General features: G+C 43.0%; 1 protein-coding gene across 5 annotated transcripts in view; it reads left to right on the top strand.

Annotated features, from left to right (window-relative positions):
- SH3BGR (SH3 domain binding glutamate rich protein) overlaps nucleotides 1-16,874 on the top strand; it is a 65,670-nt gene extending 48,796 nt beyond the window's left edge. For all 5 annotated transcript variants that reach the window (XM_074034004.1, XM_015446849.3, XM_074034005.1 and 2 more), the window contains 5 exons: nucleotides 823-897; nucleotides 2,197-2,289; nucleotides 11,506-11,535; nucleotides 13,701-13,836; nucleotides 16,461-16,874. In XM_074034004.1, coding sequence (XP_073890105.1) covers nucleotides 823-897; nucleotides 2,197-2,289; nucleotides 11,506-11,535; nucleotides 13,701-13,802 — 300 coding nt within the window. In that variant the 3' untranslated portion in view covers nucleotides 13,803-13,836; nucleotides 16,461-16,874. The remainder of the gene's footprint in view (nucleotides 1-822; nucleotides 898-2,196; nucleotides 2,290-11,505; nucleotides 11,536-13,700; nucleotides 13,837-16,460) is intronic.
- The last annotated feature ends 3,145 nt before the right edge of the window (nucleotides 16,875-20,019 follow it).

The following is a 20,019-nucleotide window of genomic DNA, read 5'->3' as shown; positions in this document are numbered from 1 at the left end:
TTTCTCCTCAACATATTGGTAAACATTAGAAATAACAATCATCTTCGCTGGTTATGAGGATAAAGGAGAAGGAGACATTTATGTATCACTGTGGGGATATGAATTGCTGCCACCTTTTTGAAAACTAGTAAGAATAACCTCACCATTTTATTCAGTTTAGTATAGTGTTATTTGTAGTGGAAGAAACATACAAACATTCAGAACACCCATTGACTGGAGAATGTATGCATAAATTATTATATATTTAATATGAAGCATATGTTAAAAATAATGATTCAATAGGATCGATCATATGAATTAAGTTGGACAAATGTCCATGGTACATGGAGCTAAAAATGAAGTCATGCAAACTGTGTTCCCATTTCTGTTTCAAAATCACAAAAATAAAAGAAAAATGACAATCAATTCCCCCCTAAAATAGCCTTATGTATTAGGATGCAGAGGTACCCTATCACATTTTTAATACTGATTATCACAGGAGGGTGGGATTGGAGGGTGTGTGTGTGGCTTAATTTGCACCCACGAACTTGCAGTGCCTCTGTAATAAAAACAACCTGATATTTTAAAAGGCTGGAACCCATTTTGTAAGTTGAAAGAGCATCAGGGAGGAGGTGTAGACTTAGTCCTTCCCCTAACCCACAGTGTGACATTTTCTGCCTTTATTTTCCTGTCTCTGAAGTGTGGGTGGTAATGACTGCCCTACCTACTTAGTGAAGATAAGATTAAGGATGAAGACAAATATAGTTTGAATAGTTAAGACATTGAAATGCAAGCTGTTGTCCTTAAGAAAATTCTCAAACACTCTCACTTTACATAATGCAGGTGACAAAATCACCCGAGGAAGCATCGTCCCTTCCCAATGGCGATGTAGTGGGAGAGGCACCGAGCACCACAGAGGTAAGCGCTGGTGTCTCGAGCCATCGTCCCCATGCTAGCTTCCTCAGAATGTCTACTTCGTCCTAATATCTCTCTCTCTCTCTCTCTATCCATCCACCCATCAGTCTATTATCTATCCATCTATCTAATCAATCATCTATTGTCTGTATCTATCCATCCATATTAGTCTGTTTTCATACTGCCATAAAGAACTGCCCAAGACTGGGTAGTTTATAAAGGAAAGAGGTTTAATTGACTCACAGATCAGCATGGCTGGGGAAGCCTCAGGAAACTTACCATCATGGAGGAAGGTGAAGGGGAAGCAAGGCACCTTCTTCACAAGGCAGCAGGAAGGAGAAGTGCTGAACAAAGAGGGAAGAACCCCTTATGAAACCATCAGATCTCGTGAGAACTCACTCACGATCACGAGGACAGCATGGGGGAAACCGCCCCATGATTCAATTACTTCCATCTGGTCTCTCTCTTGACACGTGGGGATTATTACCATTATGGGGATTATAATTCAAGATGAGATTTGAGTGGGGACACAAAGCCTAACCATATTATCATCCATCCATCCATCTATCTATTTATCTATCTATCTATCTATCTATCTATCTATCTATCTATCTATCTATCTATCTATCTATTTTTATTTCTATCTATCTATCTATTTTTATATCTATCTATCTATCTATCTATCTATCTATCTATCTATCTATCTATCTATCTATCTATCTATCTATCTGTGTCTGTATGCCTGCCTGCCTACCTACCCATGTTTGTCCATACATCCATTCCTCCGTCTGTCTGTTTATCTATCTGTCTCTGTACATTATCCATCCATCCATCCATCCATCCATCCATCCATCCATCTGTCCATGCATCCATCCATTTATCCATCTATGTATGTTTACCTGTCTACTTTATCTTTCTACCTTATCTATCTTCTTAATTTTTAATCTATAAAATTATAAGCCTCCCTCCATACAAGCAATAGAAAACACTGTGTGAAGATAGAATTCTTTGAATCTCTCCTCATCAGCCTGAAGTGGGTGAATTGAAACTCCTCACTTAGGCAGTTTGTTACTCTGCAACGCACATAGGTTGTATCTTTGACTTATCCCAGTCGGCATTTTGGGGTTTGGAGATCCTATGCTCTGGTTGCTAAGTGACCTAATGAGTGGGCAGTCTATGTTTGCTTCATTTATATACTGTGTGTCTAAATAAGAAAGCCACAGCATATGTGGCCTGGTTTTTTTTTGTTGTTGTTGTTGTTTGTTTTTTGGAGCTCATATCCTGGGTTTCCTTTATGACCAGGGATCAGAGAAGGCTGAAGAAGGTGGAGAAACTGAGGCACAAAAAGAGGGCAATGAAGATGCGGGCAACCTCCCTGAAGCCCAGGAGAAGAATGTGAGTGTTCACTTTTTCACATCAGTTTGACTGGATTCTCTGCTGTTCAATAGAGACTTTTATAGGGCTTGTACAACTTGACTCTGGGCAAAGCAATCAGAAAGAGAGTGAGTAGCTGTGAGTTTAGCTGGGGAGGAAGCAGGTAATTTCTACTGATGTGTTAAGCACTGGGGTCCTGGTGCAGAGAGGGCTAAAGGGAAGACGAAGGAGCCTGAACCTGGGCCTGGAGGGAGCTGGTTAGACAAGGCTTGGAGAATTTGTTGTGGTGTTGTTATGGCTGGGTTAGGTGCATGCTCTTTATAAACAAGGGCCCTTTCTGCTTAGTCGTGATTAATGACAGACTCCTAGCTTACACCCACCCAGGAGCCCTGCCCAGTGGGGAAACAGAGCTAAGGGGGTTCAGTATATCTGGGGGAAGACAACAGGAACTTGAGGATCAAAAGGACTCCTTGGGGAGGGAAACTGACACTCAGTTAAGTTCAATCAGGGAAATAGCAGATCCTGGTGAAGTCACATGATTAATTCTAAAGGGGTTCCCATGCAGGAGCAGCAGGATAAGGAGTGGGCAATGTTGGGGAACACTGTGCTTCTGTGAGTGCCAAGCTGAGATAATGGGGGCTGGGAAGGGCTACTTCTTCAAGGAGTTCTGAAAACATGCTGGGAAGCCAGGTGCCAAGGAAGGAGCCTGGTGGGGCTGGGAATGGGGTGCAGGCATTGGTCTGGGCCTCTTTGGAGGAGAATCTCAGAGGCCTTCTCCACTGGGTCAGTTGTAGCAAAGACTATTTTCAAACCCTGATGGTTTGCTAATTTATTTATTCTGGGAGAGGTGTGGGAGCTTTTATGAGAGCTGGACCCTCATTCACCAGATAAAATGTGGCTAGAAAGGGGCTGAAACCCACACCCACACTATGGAAAAAGGGGTGTGGGGCTGGGCATCGATTTGTCTTTACCTTAAAGAATTTAAAATCGGAGGGGCTAGGGAAGGAAATTCCCGATATTTAGACTTATATTTGAAGTAGACTGCTATTTCAAAAGTTGATATTACAACTCTGAAGTTTTTGTTTTAAAGAAAGACAAAATCTTCAATCTTGACCTAGAAGTTAGATGGTGTTTCATGTCAGCCTATGTAATTCAGAAACAATACTTTAAAAATTAAATATAGTGACAATTTCATTATCTTGTAATTAAAAAAAAAAACCTGTTTCACAATTTGAACTTTTCATGAGTTGCCTAATGCACCCTTACAGTCATATTGATGAATACTTTGAAGTTGAGTTTGCTTCTTTTAAGACATAGCGACAAGGATGAAAAGCATTACACCCCAGCCCCTTTCTCCCGTGAGACCAGCAGGGAGGTAGCATGTTTATAATCAGATCCTGCCCCCTGCAGCCAGGGTGGGCATTGCTTCAGCTTCTCAGCCACTGGGCTGGGTTAGTTCTATGAAGTGATGAATCACCCAGCTTTTACGTTCTCTTTGCTACTACTTTTTAAAATTGTGAGCCTTTGACAAAGTCAGTTATAACCTTGTGAATCCTGATAGGAATTAAAAAAAACATTTTTTTTGTTATTTTTGTGTGGGCCATCGTGAAGAAATGACCGCAAGTGAAAAATATTTTTATTTTAGATGAATATATTGCTAACATCATATTATCAAATTCGCTTTTCAACTCTTTAATACTATTTATCCTACAGAAAGACAGGTTCTGACTTTTTCCGGTTTGAAAACCAACACATGCTCTTTGATTTACTTTAATTCAATTAAATTAGAAAAACCCTCTGTGATTGTCAGTAAACAGATGAGAAATGTTGTAAAAACATGATTAACCCTTATGAGTATATATGAAAATAGGCTGAACTTTAAAATTTAAGAAGGAGACAAACACCGCTTAGATATTTAGAATGCTTTGCATGTTGTGCTTCAAGAACTTGCTGGCTTGTTTTGACGGTCTTTGGTTTGTTGTTAAAAGCTGCGATGGGGCCAGGCATGTGGCTCACGCCTATAATCCCTGCACTTTGGAAGGCAGAGGTGGGCAGATCACTTGAGGTCAAGAGTCTGAGACCAGCCTGGCCAACATGGTAAAACCCCGTCTCTACTAAAAATACAAAAATTAGCCTGGTGTGATGGCGCATGCCTGTAATCTTAGCTATTTGGGAAGCTGTGATGGGAGGATCACTTGAACCCGGGAGGCAGCAGTTGTAGTGAGCTGAGATCGTGCCACTGTACTCCAGTCTGGGCAATAGAGTCAGACCCTGTCTCAAAAAGAAAAAAAAAAAAAAAAAGCTGAGATGGGAGGACATCACGGTCTTTTTGTAAGGGCATCTCCCCTCCCAGGGCACCGCAGTCATAGACAGGCTGATAGGGAATCGGAAAGACAAGGGAGAGCTGTGAGTGTTTTGAACATTGAAAGTATGAGACATATCCTAGTAGTTTCATGTAGGTATGACACCTCTGGTAAATCCAAGGCTTTAAAATGCCTAGCTCTGTTGAAACCATCTTGAGGCGATTTCTTTTTGCTCCTCTTGGCTCACTGTGGATAAAACAGAGGCGCTTCCCTGGGCTTCCCTCCTTAACCAACACGCTGCAGTGGATATAAAGTTTAGAATATTCGTGGGCCCACACTTGGTTCCTAAGACTCCCGGGCAAGGAATATCAGCTTCCTTTATTTCCTTACAGTCCTCTGTCAGCTCCGTGTGCCCACCTCATGGCTGGCAGGAGCTTCCAGCTGGGTGGGGTGTTTTTGTCCTCCTGAGGGTCTCACAGCCATCCCGGGGTCGTTAATGGTGACCGGGCAGGGATTGGGTGCTGGATATTTGTCTATGGTGGTGTTTCTGCTGTCTGTCCCTTGGCACGGGCCAGACCCTCTGCTCTGGCTGGACACAGACTAGCTTTTCACAGTGGCTGGCCTTCTGACCACGGACGCTGCTGCCTGTGCAGAGTGCCTTGTGTTACTTAAATGTGCCAGTGGTCCCCGGCTCTGTTTCTGTGTGCGAGCAGGGCCTGGGCAGTACCCCTCCTGGAAAATCCTTTTTTCCTCCTCAGTCTGGCCACCTCCATCTTGCCAATTCCAAGCTCTTTTTTGTTTTGTTTTGTCTTCAGGTACCGCCTAGCTTTATCACCCCATTAGCCTAGGGTTGTGAAAACCAGGGCCTGTACTTTCTTCCTTGGGGGTGGAAAGCCAGAACAAATAGGTGGTGTGTGGAAAGAGAAAATAACTCTTACTCTGACCCCTCCACCCCCTCAGCTTTGTGGAGCAGAAAGAGCAAGTCACAATTCATATCCTGGCTTTCAGCCATGCTTATTAGGAGAAGGAATAGAAATAGTTTTAAACATTTTATTCTGATAAAACTATAGACTCACAGGAAGTTTCAAAAATAATAGAGTCTTGTGTGCCCTTCACCCAACTTCCCCAAATGGTGACATCTTATCTAGCCTTAATACAATAATGAAACCAGAAATGCGATGCATTGGTGCATTTCTGTTAACTAGATGACAAACCATATCAAGTTTTTACCTTTTTTTTTAAAAAAACCTGCCTTCATTTATGTGTTGAAAACAATTGTAATGTGTGCAGTAAAAACACAGAACAAGCAAAAAACCTTTCTCCAGAACCTGGCAATGTTCAGCTGAGTGATAAACGAGGCAAGTGGCTAAGTCAGGGACAGGCTCATCTGATCTCTGCTATGAAACATGCACACTTGACACACACTTGTAGGCACTCATACAATTCCATTTAATGGAGAGGAATATTTACCTAATGTTTGACATTGATTTAAAAAAACAACAGAAATGTAAACAAAAACTATTATCTTCTTTAATAATGTGGACTTCCCCTGACCACCTCCTCAACCTCCAGGGTTCTTAAATGCAAGATGCCAAGATGTAAATTCTCTCCTTGATAATGGCTTGAGGCAGGAGGACTTGGGAGGTCAGAAGGGTGAACACTGAAAAGACCATGACTTCATGCCTAGGAAGATCTTAGTGTAACTTGAAGAAATAGGGGAACTCATGGGGCCTGGCCTGATGACCCAGGGAGGGTGAGGGGCTAAGGAACCATTGCCTCAGTAGTAAAGGAGGAAAACAGAAGGTCAGCTCAGCTTCTGGGCATTCTGTAAGAAACAAATTGCAGACTGGGACATCACGAGAGCTTTAGAAAATGCTGGAAACATTGTACCTTGTGCAGGTTTAGTTTCTTTTTTTGATCAACGTACAATTATTTAAAATGGTGTGCTTTGTCAGTCCCGTCATCCGATCTGAAAGTCATGAGGCCCTTGCTTGACAGACAATATGATTATGGTCTGTAACCACCCCTCTTGGCATCCTCCAATAGCAGTCTTGAGAAAAGTTTCAGGGGACAAACATTGATGTAGGTTTGTGGGAGGAGTCACGGGTCTCAGGCTGGGTTCCTGGGGTGCCTGAAGCTCGAGAGGACTCTCCCTCTGTCCTCTCATTTCCAGCCGCTCTGAGGCTGGCTTCCCTTGTAGGACACGCTGGGCTAGCCCTTCACTATCTCCCACGCCTGCCACCTGTTCCCACTGAACATTGCCTGGCACTCACCACCACTGACACCTGTCCTTAGTTCTGGCCACTCGCCACCTCTGCAGTCTGCTTTTCTGGCCAAGTTTCCAACAAAAATAGCTGCTGTGGAAGGTTCTAAGACTTCCCACTTGTGAGGTTTCTCTCTTCTGGCTTTCTCTGAAAAACAAGGTGAAATTACTTTAAGGTGTGTGCTTCCTCAAATGATGATTATGTGAGATCCTGGCTTAATTGACTGGGTGATTATAATTATCTTAAAAAATGCTTTTGTGCATATAATTACTTGCCAACCATGAAAGTCAATTCAGTTTTACAAAGATGAGTTTTAAGGATCTGCCTAATTCTAGTATTTTATAATTCTGTAAACCAAGGTTGGAAGCTTATTATTATTTTTATTTATTTATTTTTTTAGAGACAAAGTCTCATTCTGTCACCCAGGCTGGAGTGCAGTGGCATAATCATACTGGGCTCGAGTGATTCTTCCATGTCAGCCTCCCGAGTAGCTGGGACTATAGGCACAGGCCACCCCACCCAGCTAATTTTTACATTTTTTGTAGAGATGGGGTCTTGCTCTGTTGACCAGGCTGGTGTCAAACTCCTGGCCTCAAGTGATCCTCCTTCCTTGGCCTCCTAAAGTGTTGGGTTTACAGGCATATGCCACCACACCCAGCCATTATTTTTAAAACTAATATATCCCACCTCATTCTATGGGGGATTTGAAGCTGAGCTGGAGTAGCATTACATAAATGCAGCCATTCAACACCTTATGGACAGATTGAGTGCTGCCACATGCCAGGCAGGATTCCAGGGACTGTGGAGGGAGCAATGAAAATGACAGAGTCACCGCTCCCACAGAGCTTATGTTCTGGGGGAGCTTGTGATGATAATATCCAAAGTTCTTCCAAGCTTACTTATCCTTTTGAGGCTAAGTATTTTTATGCATTCTCTGAGCAGTCACTTTCCCTGCTTAACATATCTTTTAAGATATTAAGGTCAATTCAAATATTGATAAAGAATGCTAGGGGCCAGATCTGGTATCTCACACCTGTATTCTCACCACTTTTGGAGGCCGAAGCGGGTGAATCAGCTGAAGGTCAGGAGTTTGAAACCAGCGTGGCCAACACGGTGAAACCCTGTCTCTACTAAAAATACAAAAAATTAGCCAGGCTTGGTGGCGGGTACCTGTAATCCCAGCTACTCGGGAGGCTGAGGCAGGAGAGTCGCTTGAACCCAGGAGGCAGAGGTTGCAGTGAGCTGAGATCGTGCCACTGTACTCCATTCTGGTCAATGAGAGCAAAACTTCATCTCAAAAAAAAAAAAAGAGTGCTAGGTTCCTCCATGGTTGTTGCTAGCTAACTATAAAAGTTGTGACTTAATTCCTGTAAGACTTCTTACTGCCCTCCAGGCCAGCTCTATGGTTGACCTTATTTTATTTATATATTTTTTATTATACTTTAAGTTCTATGGTACATGTGTACAACGTGCAGGTCTGTTACATCTGTATACATGTGCCATGTTGGTGTGCTGCACCCATTAACTCGGGTTGACCTTATTTTTAATAGTGTGTATCTGGTTAATTCATTTGTTTCAGCTGAATATAATTAATAAAAATAATTGGATTCAGAAGAATGTAAAACTCTACGTAATCAATAATTCTATGGTACATATAATGAATTTTATTTTGATCCTATGTGAAGAAGAAAATTAAAGTTCTTTGAGATCTAAAGAGTTACTAATAGATTTCATGTGTTCCTCTATCCAATCCCTAACATATATTTATTGAGCTTGCCTGTTGGTTCCAGACAGTGGCCTGGAGGGGCCAGACAGTTCCCAGAGATCCAAAAATGAATAAGACACAGGGTATGCCCCCAAACACGTAGACTAGTGAGGGAGACAGGTAAGTAAATGATGATTATGGGAACAAGTGAGAAGGTCCTTAACTCAACCTTGTGGGTTAGGAAAGTCTCCTTGGAAATGTTTTGAGCATATCCTGGAAGGTGTGGCCAATGTGAGAAAATTGCTTGTGACTCAGGATGGCTGAAGTAGAGTGGTAAGGGATGAGGCCAGAGGGGTACGCAGAGCCAAACAGCCTTTTCACTCTTCTAAGGAGGTGTATTAGTCTGTTCTCACGCTGCTAATAAAGAAATACCCAAGACTGGGTAATTTATAAAGGAAAGAGGTTTAATGGACTCACAGTTCCACACGGCTGGGGAGGCCTCACAATCATGGCAGAAGGCTAAGGAGAAACAAAGCCACGTCTTACATGGTGGCAAACAAGAGGGCTTGTGCAGGGGAACTCCCATTTACAAAACCGTCAGGTCTTGTGAGACTTACTACCACAAGAACAGTATGGGGGAACCGCCGCCATGATTCAGTTACCTCTACCTGGCCCCACCCTTGACACGTGGGGATTATTGCAATTCAAGGTGAGATTTAGGTGGAGACACAGCCAAACCATATCAGGAGGGTAGAGTATCTTGAGGAGATGGAAGTTTCTAAAGATGAGGGTAGCACAGTAAGGTTGGGTGCTTTTTGGAACGATCTCTCTGGCTGCAGTCTGGAGCACAGATTGGAGATGAGAAAGAAAAGAGGAGGTGATAATCACTCTTTAGGATCTTCCTTCAGCAACCCACTGAGCAAAGATGGCAGTCATGGCAGAGGAGGGGCGGGACATGGGCAGGATTAGGCAGGATTAAAGAGGCACAATCAACACACCACTGTGAAAGCAACACCTGGATTTTGCAGCAACTGCCAGACTCTTCTGCACATTATTTGAGCACCAAAACTTGGGGTGTCACCAGTGGCGTTTAACGTAAAGGTTAGTTTGAAGATTCCCAGTGCTGAAAAAGTCCTCTTGGACTGACTCAGACCTGGCCGGCACTGTCAGGCTTTCAGGTTCAGTGCCCGTCTCAGAACTATGAAGGTATTATTCTGGATATGGCTAAAAACATGAGGTTGGGCCAGGAGATGTGGGAGTGTGTTAGATCCTCTATAACTTGCCTTCTGTGATATTTATTTATTTATTTTAGACAGAGTTTTGCTCTTGTTGCTCAGGCTAAAGTGCAGTGGTGCAATCTTGACTCACCCCAACCTCTGCCTCCTGGGTTCAGGCGATTCTCCTGCCTCAGCCTCGCAAGTAGCTGAGATTATAGGCATGTGCCACCATGCCCAGCTAATTTTGTATTTTTAGTAGAGATGGGGTTTCTCCATGTTGGTCAGGCTGGTCTCAAACTCCAGATCTCAGGTGATCCGCCTGCCTCGGCTTCCCAAAGTGCTGGGATTACAGGCACGAGCCACTGTGCCCGGCCTACCTTCTGTGATTTTAAAAATTTTATTTTATGAACAGGGTCTTATTTTGTCACCCAGGCTGGAGTGCAGTGGCACAATCATAGCTCACAGCAGCCTCAAACTCCTGGGCTCAAGTGATCCTCCCGCCTCTGCCTCTGGATGCCTGGCTAATTTTTAACATGTTTTATAGAGATGGGGTGAGGAGGGTCTTGCTATGTTGCCCAGGCTGGTCTTGAACTCCTGGCTTCAAGTTATCCTCCCATCTCAGCCTTCCGAAGAGCTGGGATTACAGGCATGAGCTATTGCACTCTGCCACCTTCTGTGATTTTGATTTTTCCATTATTAATCTTGAGAAGCTGCCTGGTAGTGTAAGAAGGACACTTCATTAGGAATCAGTAGACTTGTAGTGAGTCCTGATTGTGTTGACTCCTTGTCCTGTGACCTTTGACTTTGGCAAATGACCTCCCTGTGCGGCCTCAGTGTCCTCATCTGTATAAACATGGTGCTGGGTAGAGAATGTATGTGACTGCAAGATCTCTTTCAGTGCTCCCTGTCGATGATTCCCTGAGCTCACTGCCTGAGTTGAAAGGCATTAGGAATTTTTAGGGACTGCTCTTAAGAACCTCATCTCTCTCTTTAATTAAAGCAATTGTGGCACTCTGGCTCCAGGGAGGTTTATGGGACCATTCTGGGAAGGGATGGAAAAGCTTTTGTTTTCTTCTTAGAGGCATTTTTAGGAACCGTAACCTGGTTCTCTTGCTTTGGTCTGGGGGAAACAGAAATTCCAGTGGGCTGTTGCTTTGCACAATAGAGACTATTGGAGCCTTGGGTGACCCCACCCACTCTTACCTTGCAAGTTTCTTTCTTTACCCAGAAATCAGTATTTAAAATACTATGTGATTCGGAAATGTTATCATTTTGTTCTCATAGAGGAAAAGTTTTTGACCTACTTTTATTAATTTGTTCAAAACTGAAATAAAGACATAGTTATAAGGGCATAAAGTCAGAAAAGACATTTTTGTTCAAATTTTTAAATTACTTGCATATGGTCTGAATTTCGCTAGATAGCGCTATAAATCTTTGGTATGCTTTAGAAATAGAATTAAATGTATTACTAAGCAGCATTAATAATTAATTACATTTTCTCAAGAGTTCAAGTGATGGGAAACTGTCTTTAATCTCACAATTATTTTAAGAGCTTGAAATATAAGGTATGAAAGAAGTAGGGATCACCCAGCTATCATATCTTTGCTATTTACTTATTTTATGGATAAACTAATATGTTGTTCATTTTGATTAGCTTGTTTTTTATTATAGTTTGCTTGATTTTCAGATTTGACTTTAAGCTTACTTGAATTATGTTTTTTTCTTTAATTTTGATTTATGGATATAAGGAAGAAGAAGGAGAGACAGCCACAGAAGAGGTACAGTTGACCATCTTCAACAGCTGTGCTTAATCTGCTTAATAAAAACATCTTTTAGGTGGGAGGATTGCAGCTTTAGGTACGTTCTTAATGACATAAGAGAGTGATGCAACCCACACACCCAGAAAATCCTCCTTTAACCTGCTGAGAAGGAAAGTAAGTTGGAGATCAGTTTGTCTGAGGAAGGTGGAGAGAGAAACAGGGCTCGGCTCTTGACCCTGTTCTGAGCCCCCTTGGGTGAAGGTATCTTCTGTGGTTTCTCACTGATGTCAGGCCAGGCCAGGGCACTGGCTGGAGATGCCTGCTCCTCATCCTTTTCCACGCTGTTGAATGCACTGGGTTTAGGAATCCTGCATGGTGGTTAGTGGTGTTTTCATTGAGGGAGGGATTCCTACTTATGTTGATGTTTTTGAACATCTTTGCATTAATCACTTTATTTTCTTGTTGTTGTGTTTTGTTTGTTTTTGTTTTTTTGAGACAGGGTCTCACTCTGTCGTCCAGGCTGGAGTACAGTGGTGTGATCTCAGCTCACTCCTACCTCCGCCTCCTGGGTTCAAGTGATTCACCTGTCTCAGCCTTCTGAGTAGGTGGAATTACAGGCACGTGCCACCACACCTGGCTAATTTTTGTATTTTTAGTAGAGATGGGGTTTCACCATGTTGGCCAGGCTGGTCTTGAACTCCTGACCCCAAGTGATCCACCTGCCTCGGCCTCCCAAAGTGCTGGAATTACAGGCGTGAGTCACCGCACTGGGCCTGGATTAATCACTTTAAAATGCTAGAGAATTAATTTAAAATTGTGAACACAAGGGTAGGGAGAATAATTTACTAAGTTACATGTATTGTCTAGATATTTCAGCACAAGGTCATCAACATTAAAGAGAGTCCCAAATGTCAAAAGAAAGGCCCCCAAAGTAACTTTTGTTAACTTTTGAAATGACAAAATTCATGATCTTTATAGAAAATTTAAAAAATGCAGATAGAAGAGGAAAATGAACATAGCTTTTAACCCTCATTACCCACACATAACCACTCTAGCTACACACACACACACACACACACCCCCCATCAATTTTTGATGAATACTCTTGTAGTCTCCTTTTTTTCATGGAATGTGCCTGTATTTGGGGAGGTATTAAGTATAGATCTGCTTCATTATTTTAAATGTTAATATATCAAACCAACCCCTCTTCTTAGACCCAAAGATTGTTTCTAGTATATTCTACACCATGATTTCTCATTATTTATATCTTTCCAATAATTATTTCTTTTGTTTCTCTCTTGCTAGGCCAGCTTCAAAATAGATTTTTAAAAATAAGATAAAAAACATGCTGTTAATTTGGAAGAAATTCCAGATTATATATGTAGGTTGCTGATAAATTTTGCTTGAAGAAATTAGCTTGTTACAAGAAAATATAACCAACTTGTGCATTTAACAGCTTATCCTTTCTGACAAAATTCGATTTGCTGATTCTTTTTGTATTTTATTCTTCTAACTATATATATACACCTTCTGAATTAGTAAAGGTTATTTGCTGAGAATGGTTTGTTAATATGAGTGGAGACTGTACGCTTAAGAGAGATTATAAAACCTGTTAGAATTAGCGTATCATTCTAAAGCACCATTCCAAATTGAGGAGTCTGTGTTTAGAAGGATTTTTTTTTTGTGTGTGTATGTATGTGTGGTGTGGTGTATGTGTGATATATGTGTATTTGTGTGTGGTGTATATATGGTGTGTGGTGTGTTTGGTGTGTGGTATGTGTGTGATGTGTGTGGTTTGGTGTATATGTGTGGTGTGGAGGGGATGTATGTGTGGTGTATGTGTGACATATACGTGTATTTGTGTGTGGTATGTGATGTGTGTGGTGTGTGTGGTCTGGTGTGTGCGTGTGTGGTATGTATGTGGTGTGTGTGGATGTGTGGGTGGTGTGTGTGGGGGTGTGTGTGCTGTGTCATGTGTGTTTCTGTGGTGTGTGTTTGGGTGGTATGTGTATGGGGTATGTGTGTGGCATGTGTTTGTGTGGCATGTGTGGTATGTGTATTTGTGTGTTGTGTGGTGGGGTGTGGGAGGCTCTGACCTCTAGTCCAGCCTTTTACAGTTTTTTTCTCACTGTATCCTTGGCCCTTACGCTCCTTAATACTAACGTAATTTTTGTGAAAATAAGACGGAGTTAACAACTACGGAGGGTGCGGAAGGGGAAGCCGAGGAGGAGGAGGAGGAAGCTGCAGAAGGAGAAGAGGAGCCTGGAGAAGAGGAAGATTCCTAGGCCTTTTCATGCTTCATTTCTTCCACCTCTCCAGGTAGCTACAGGATTCTGGGGTGGAAAAGCTGCTAGTTACTGTATTGTATGCTATCTGCAGCACATTTTGCTTAGTAATAGTGAGAAGTGACAACGTGCTAGCAGCCCTCACTCTCGGCGCTGCCTTGGCCTCGGCCTCGGAGTACACTCTGGCAGCGCTTTAGGAGCCCTTCAGCCTGCCACTGCACTGTGGGAGCCCCTCTCTGGGCTGGCCGAGGCCAGAGCCGGCTCCCTTTTGCTTGCCTGGAGGTGTGGAGGGAGAGGCAAGGGCGGGTGGGAACCCGGGCTGCGCGCGGCGCTCGCGGACCAGCGCGAGTTCCGGGTGGGCGTGGGCTTGGCGGGCCCCCGCACTCGGAGTGGCCAGCCGGCACCGCTGCCCCGGGCAGTGGGGGGTTTAGCACCCGTGCCAGCCGGCACTGTGCTGGAATTCTCGCGGGTCCTTAGCTTCCTCCCCACGGGGCAGGGCTCGGGACCTGCAGCCAGCCATGCCCGAGCTGCCCCCGCCCCCGCCCCCGCCCCCGCCTCCGCCTCCGCCGTGGGCTCCTGTGCAGCCCAAGCCTCCGGGACGAGCGCTGCCCCCCACTCCGTGGCGCCGGGTCCCATCAGCTGCCCAAGGGCTGAGGACTGCAGTGCACAGCGTGGGACTGGCAGGCAGCTCCGCCTTTGGCCCCTGGTGTGGGATCCACTAGGTGAAGTCAGCTGGGCTCCTGAGTCGGGTGGGGGACTTGGAGAACCTTTATGTCTAGCTAAAGGATTGTAAATACACCGTTCAGCACCCTATGTCTAGCTCAAGGTTTGTGAACACACCCATCAGAGCTCTGTGTCTAGTTAATCTGGGGAAGACTTGGAGAACTTTTATGTCCAGCTAGAGGATTGTAAGTGCACCAGTCAGCACTGTGCCTAGCTCAAGGTTTGTAAACACACCAATCAGTGCTCTGTGTCTAGTTAATCTGGGGGTTCAATTTGAATAGTAGGGATGTCCCTGCTTAATAGACTTATAAATAAAAAGCTAATATAAAAAACACTTAATCTATTTTTAGAGCATCTTGGAGCTAGTGAGAGTGGCCATCACAGTTTGTTATTGGATCATAAAGGTTTTGTCATTCATTTGCTTGAATGAGAAAGTGAATCTAGCCCACGATTTGATGTCTCTCCAGGGAGTTTCTTTCATGCTTTGGACCCACAGACTTCTACTTTAAGGCCCTCTGCTTGCCACTTGGTTACAATTCCATTTCCAAGGAGTGGGTTGGGACTCATTTTTAAAAAAAGAAAACTGGCAAGCTTAAGATATTCTACCTGAAGAATGGTAGAAAATGAAAATATGATATTTATTATCATACCAGAAACAAAACAAAGCAAAACTCACAGTAACAGACTCGTTGGTCCTGTTTAAATCCATGTCTGTTCACTCAACTTGGAAAGTTCTTTAAAAATTGTGCAGTTTTAATGTGATAATTATAAAGAAATATTGGATGTGAAATGGCACAGCCGAGAGAGAATCTTTAATGTAGACAGATGGCTTCTTTATAGGCCATTTCCAAAAAAGAAAGGAAAAAAGGCAAGTTACAGTTGTGGCTAGCACATTCTGCCTGTTTCTCTGATGGGTTCTAGTTTGGAATCCAGTCCCTAATAGTCTGTTGTGAGGTCAAAATGCCTGACAGTGAAGGAGTAAACCAGGCAGCACCCTAAATCCCAGCCACGGACTCCCGAAGGGAGTCAATAACCTTTAAAATGCGACATGATGATGCAGTCAGGTATTCTGCAAACTATTTGGCTTCCAAAAACAAACCCATCCATAACTCATAGATTATCCATGCATTTTATTTGAAAAGACTATTTTAGACAGAACAAGGCAATGAATGGAACTATGAAAGAATTCTCATTTCCCATAGTTGGAGTTGGAGTCAATTGGTTTTTTTTTGGACAGGGTCACACTCTGTCACTCAGGCTGGAGTGCAGTGGTAAGATCATGGCTCACTGCAGCTTTGACCTCCCTGGTCTCAGGTGATCCTCCCACCTCAGCCTCTTGAGTAGCTAGGATTACAGGCACGCACCACTGTGCCTGGCTAATTTTTGTATTTTTTGTAGAGATGGGATTTCGCCATGTTGCCCAGGCTGGTCTCGAACTCTTAGGCTCAAGTGATCTGCCCACCTTGGCCTCCCAAAGTGTTGGAATTACAGGCGTGAGCCACCACATCTGACCTAGAATCTAAATTGATGTTTGAGTCCCAGGGCAAATAATGTCCAATATGAGACTGGTTTCTACCTCCCAAAAGGTGGCCACTTAATACCTTCCTCTGGTGTAGCCATGAACCATTTAGAGCTCCCCCTCTAGGACCAACCTGTCAGTTCAACCTATTTTCCGTGAAAACACAGTGGGAAATTAAAATTGGAGATGTTGACTTCCTTATGGTGTTTGATATATGTTTGTGCAGAGAAAGGATATAACTCTAGCTTGGTTTTCTGTGAGAGGAATTTCCTTTCAGTGGGGAGCAAATGATGACTAGTGGTTTATAGAATAAAAGGCAACACTTTCCTTTATTGTGTGTTAAGTGATGAAGATTGTGGTAAACATTCTGTGTCTTTCTCTAACAGTCTTTCCCTAATATTTGCCTTTTCTTTTAGAAAATGGAAGCTATGAAGCAACATTTCAAATGTCTCTCCACAAACCAAACTCAACGGAATACTTTGGCTTGAAGCTGGCACACCCGGGGTTCACTGAGGACTTGTGCTGCCTGTCCTGGTTAGATGTACATGGATGTATCTCCCGAATCATACGAAATTAAATGTGAAGACAGTTTATGCATACCTTCATGTGCCTAACAGTCTTAGCTTTTGAAGATTTTTTTTCTTTTTTGCTCTGCATAGCTAGACCATCTTATTAATAATACTCTGAAAAAAATTTCAAGGCATGGAAGTTCTCTGTGATACAGCGATAGTATTTCTTCAGATGCGCCTTATGCTACTTATCTCAGAAATAGGTTTGAAAATGAAATGCTTTCCAGAGAACCATCATATAAATAAAGATTAATAGAAAAATATCTTGTCCCAGGGAGCATCATTTCATTATTTATAGTCCCTGCTTGCATATGCCTGAACTCTGTCTGTGTGTTGCCAAGTCTAAATCTTCAGCAGCACTTTTCTGTCTGCGTTGGGATCGATGTCTTTTATTGCAGTGATTATTTGGTCCGTGTTTTCAAATTGCACTGATTGTCTCATTATGTCGTATTTTTTTTTTATTACACGCTGTGCACATCATCTTTGAAGCGTTATCTAACTGTAACTCTATCATCCACTTGTGTGGGGATGATGGTAAGGAGGGATAATGATAAGGACAGAAATTTGCAACCCAGTACCCTTTACACGTTTCTGAGCTGAAGGGAGTGGCTGCTTCTGTGTCTCCTGCTGTTGATTGATTTGTAGCCATGGCTGTGGAGCCGGGTCCTGTAATTTTGCTTCCTGATGGCCAGGAGTGTGTGTTCACCTACAGCTGATCCAGCTCCAATGACTTGTACACCAGGTAAGTTTGATAGCATTTCTGCTCACCTGCCCTGCCTTAGTTTACTGTAGATATTTTTTCTTCCTTGTAAGATTTTGTTGATATTCACCCTGCTACCTCCCTGCCTATGTGCGATTCCTTGTGTGTTTGTAGCAAACACTGCTCCCGTATTGTCAGAGGGGCTCCTCTCCTTGCTGTACTGTTTTCCTATTTCATGTTAATTACGGCAATTCAACTTGGAGTGGCCATAAACTTTCCCCTTTGGAGTCTGCCTCCTAATTTTGTAGCAGAGTCTGTTGGTGTTATTTCAGAGTGTATTCTGCAGTTGCAGAAGTCTCCTGGCTTTCATGAACTCTGGGAAACGGCTCTTTTCTTGTTACCCTAGTAACAAAAGGCATTTTGAATAGAATTAGGTTATTTTGTTTCCAATCATTGAAGTAGTCTGCGTTAAAAACATTTCTCCCTTTGCTTAAGGTAAAAGACCACAGTAAAATGGAAATTCATATAATTGAAAATTTATTTCTATTTTTAATTTCATTGCATTAAATTATCCTATCTAAAAAGTTTGCATAATTTTTACAACAACCCCCTATACAAGTAGACCTTAACCACCTTCTTGCTCAGGGCTGACTTCAGAGTAGGAGGGAGATAGATTTAGCTAGGTGCCAATTTTCCTCCTCTCTCTTTTTTGTTTTTTTTTGAAATGGAGTCTGTTTTGCTGCCCAGTCTGGAGTACAGTGGCAGGATCTCGGCTCACTGCAACCTCCGCCTCACAGGTTCAAGCAATTCTCCTGCCTCAGCCTCCTGAGTAGCTGTAATTATAGGCACATGCTACCACGCCCAGCTAATTTTTGTATTTTTAGTAGAGACAGGGTTTCACCATATTCACCAGGCTGGTCTGGAACTCCTGTCCTCAAGAGATCTGCCCACCTTGCTATTTCTCATATTTAAAAAATGAAAATAAATACCTATGCTGACAATAACCAAAGATAAAAACCCAGACCACTTATTTAAATTGAATTATTTTTTTCTTATATTGTTTTCCTGTAGTCAAAAACATTAACATTTTAGAAGGGTATTTGTATTTGCTCCCGTTTGATTTTCTTTAAAGTATCACTGAAATGCAAAAATCACTTAGATCAATAGTACCCTATGGATGGTATCAGTCCTCTTCTAGTTTTGGCTTCAGCTGTCCCTTCAACCTTCCATGGTTAGCAATCCAGTGGCACAGTGAGGAGAATTCCAAATATGGACTGTGTGGTATCAAAATATGAAAAAATCTGAATGCTTTTCAATATAGGAAGCTTCTAGAAACTAAGCAGTATTGTGAATCTGTAAAAAAGAGTAACTCAAAAGGAAACCCCAAGTGAATAAGGAAAAATCATTTTGGAAAAAAACCAAAAGAGACCAGAGAAATGGAATAATTGCATGTTGATCTGAAGTGAATTGAAGTTCAAAGGCTTGGTTTAATAGTATAAAGGAGGTCTGAACTTGCAAAGGAATTGTTTCTTTTTTTCTTTTTTTTTAAATTAGGCAACTACACAAAAATTTGAGTATTTTTTCCAGTCACTGAACAATACACTCTCCCTTCCTCACTCTCCCCTTGTGGGCTCCCTCTTGTTTCTTTGGATGGAAATCTTCCTTTGGTTTGTGGTTGTTTTTGAGTTCTTAGTTTTCTCAATGAAATGTGAAAGGTATAGGAAGAGAATGAACTGTATTTCCTGCAAAGATTCTTTGGAAATATTTACAATTTTTGTTTGTTTGTTTTTGAGACAGTGTCTCTGTCGCCTGGGTGGAGCGCAGTGGTGCTCTCACTGCAACCTCCGTCTCCCAGGTTCAAGTGATTTTCCTGCCTCAGCCGCCGGAGTATCTGGGACTATAGGCATGCACTACCTTGCTTGACTAATTTTTATTATTTATTTATTTATTTGAGACGGAGTCTTGCTCTGTCACCCAGGTTGGAATCCAATGGTGCAATCTTGGCTCATTGCAAGCTCCGCCTCCCGGGTTCACGCCATTCTCCTGCCTCGGCCTCCTGAGTAGCTAGAACTGCAGGCGCCTGCCACCATTCCCGGCCAATTTTTGTATTTTTAATAGAGACGGGGTTTCACCGTGTTGGCCAGGCTGGTCTTGAAATCCTGACCTCAGGCGATCTGTCCACCGCAGCCTCCCAAAGTACTGGGATCACAGGCGTGAGCTACCGTGCCCAACCTAGAAATGTTTTCTTTCAAAACGTGTTTACCTGGGCCGGGTGCGGTGACTCATGCCTGTAATTGCAGCACTTTGGAAGGTCGAGGTGGGTGGATTGCTTGAGCCCAGGAGTTCAAGACCAACCTGGGCAACATAGCAAGACCCCATCTCTACAAAAAATACAAAAATTAGCCAGGCATGGTGGCATGTGCCTGTAGTTCCAGCTACTCGGGAGGCCAAAGTGGGAGGATTGCTTGAGCCCAGCACTCCAGCCCAGCCCATTGATCACGCCACTGCACTCCAGCCTGAGTGACAGAGCAAGACCCTTTCTCAAAAAGAAACAACAAAACAAAACAAACCCCCCCCCACCTCACTTAACTGTTACACCTGTGCAAGCACAGCAAGTAGGTGTGAAGTGGTCTGGTACTTTGTAATAACAGAAAATGGCCATTAGGTGGCGATGAAAGACAAGCTTCTTGCTATGGCGTCGCTGCC

This window comes from Macaca fascicularis, chromosome 3, assembly GCF_037993035.2.
Source record: "Macaca fascicularis isolate 582-1 chromosome 3, T2T-MFA8v1.1".
In the NCBI taxonomy this organism is placed as follows: domain Eukaryota; kingdom Metazoa; phylum Chordata; class Mammalia; order Primates; family Cercopithecidae; genus Macaca; species Macaca fascicularis.
Note: the sequence above shows the minus strand (reverse complement) of the source record. Positions and strands in the feature narration are given on the sequence as shown.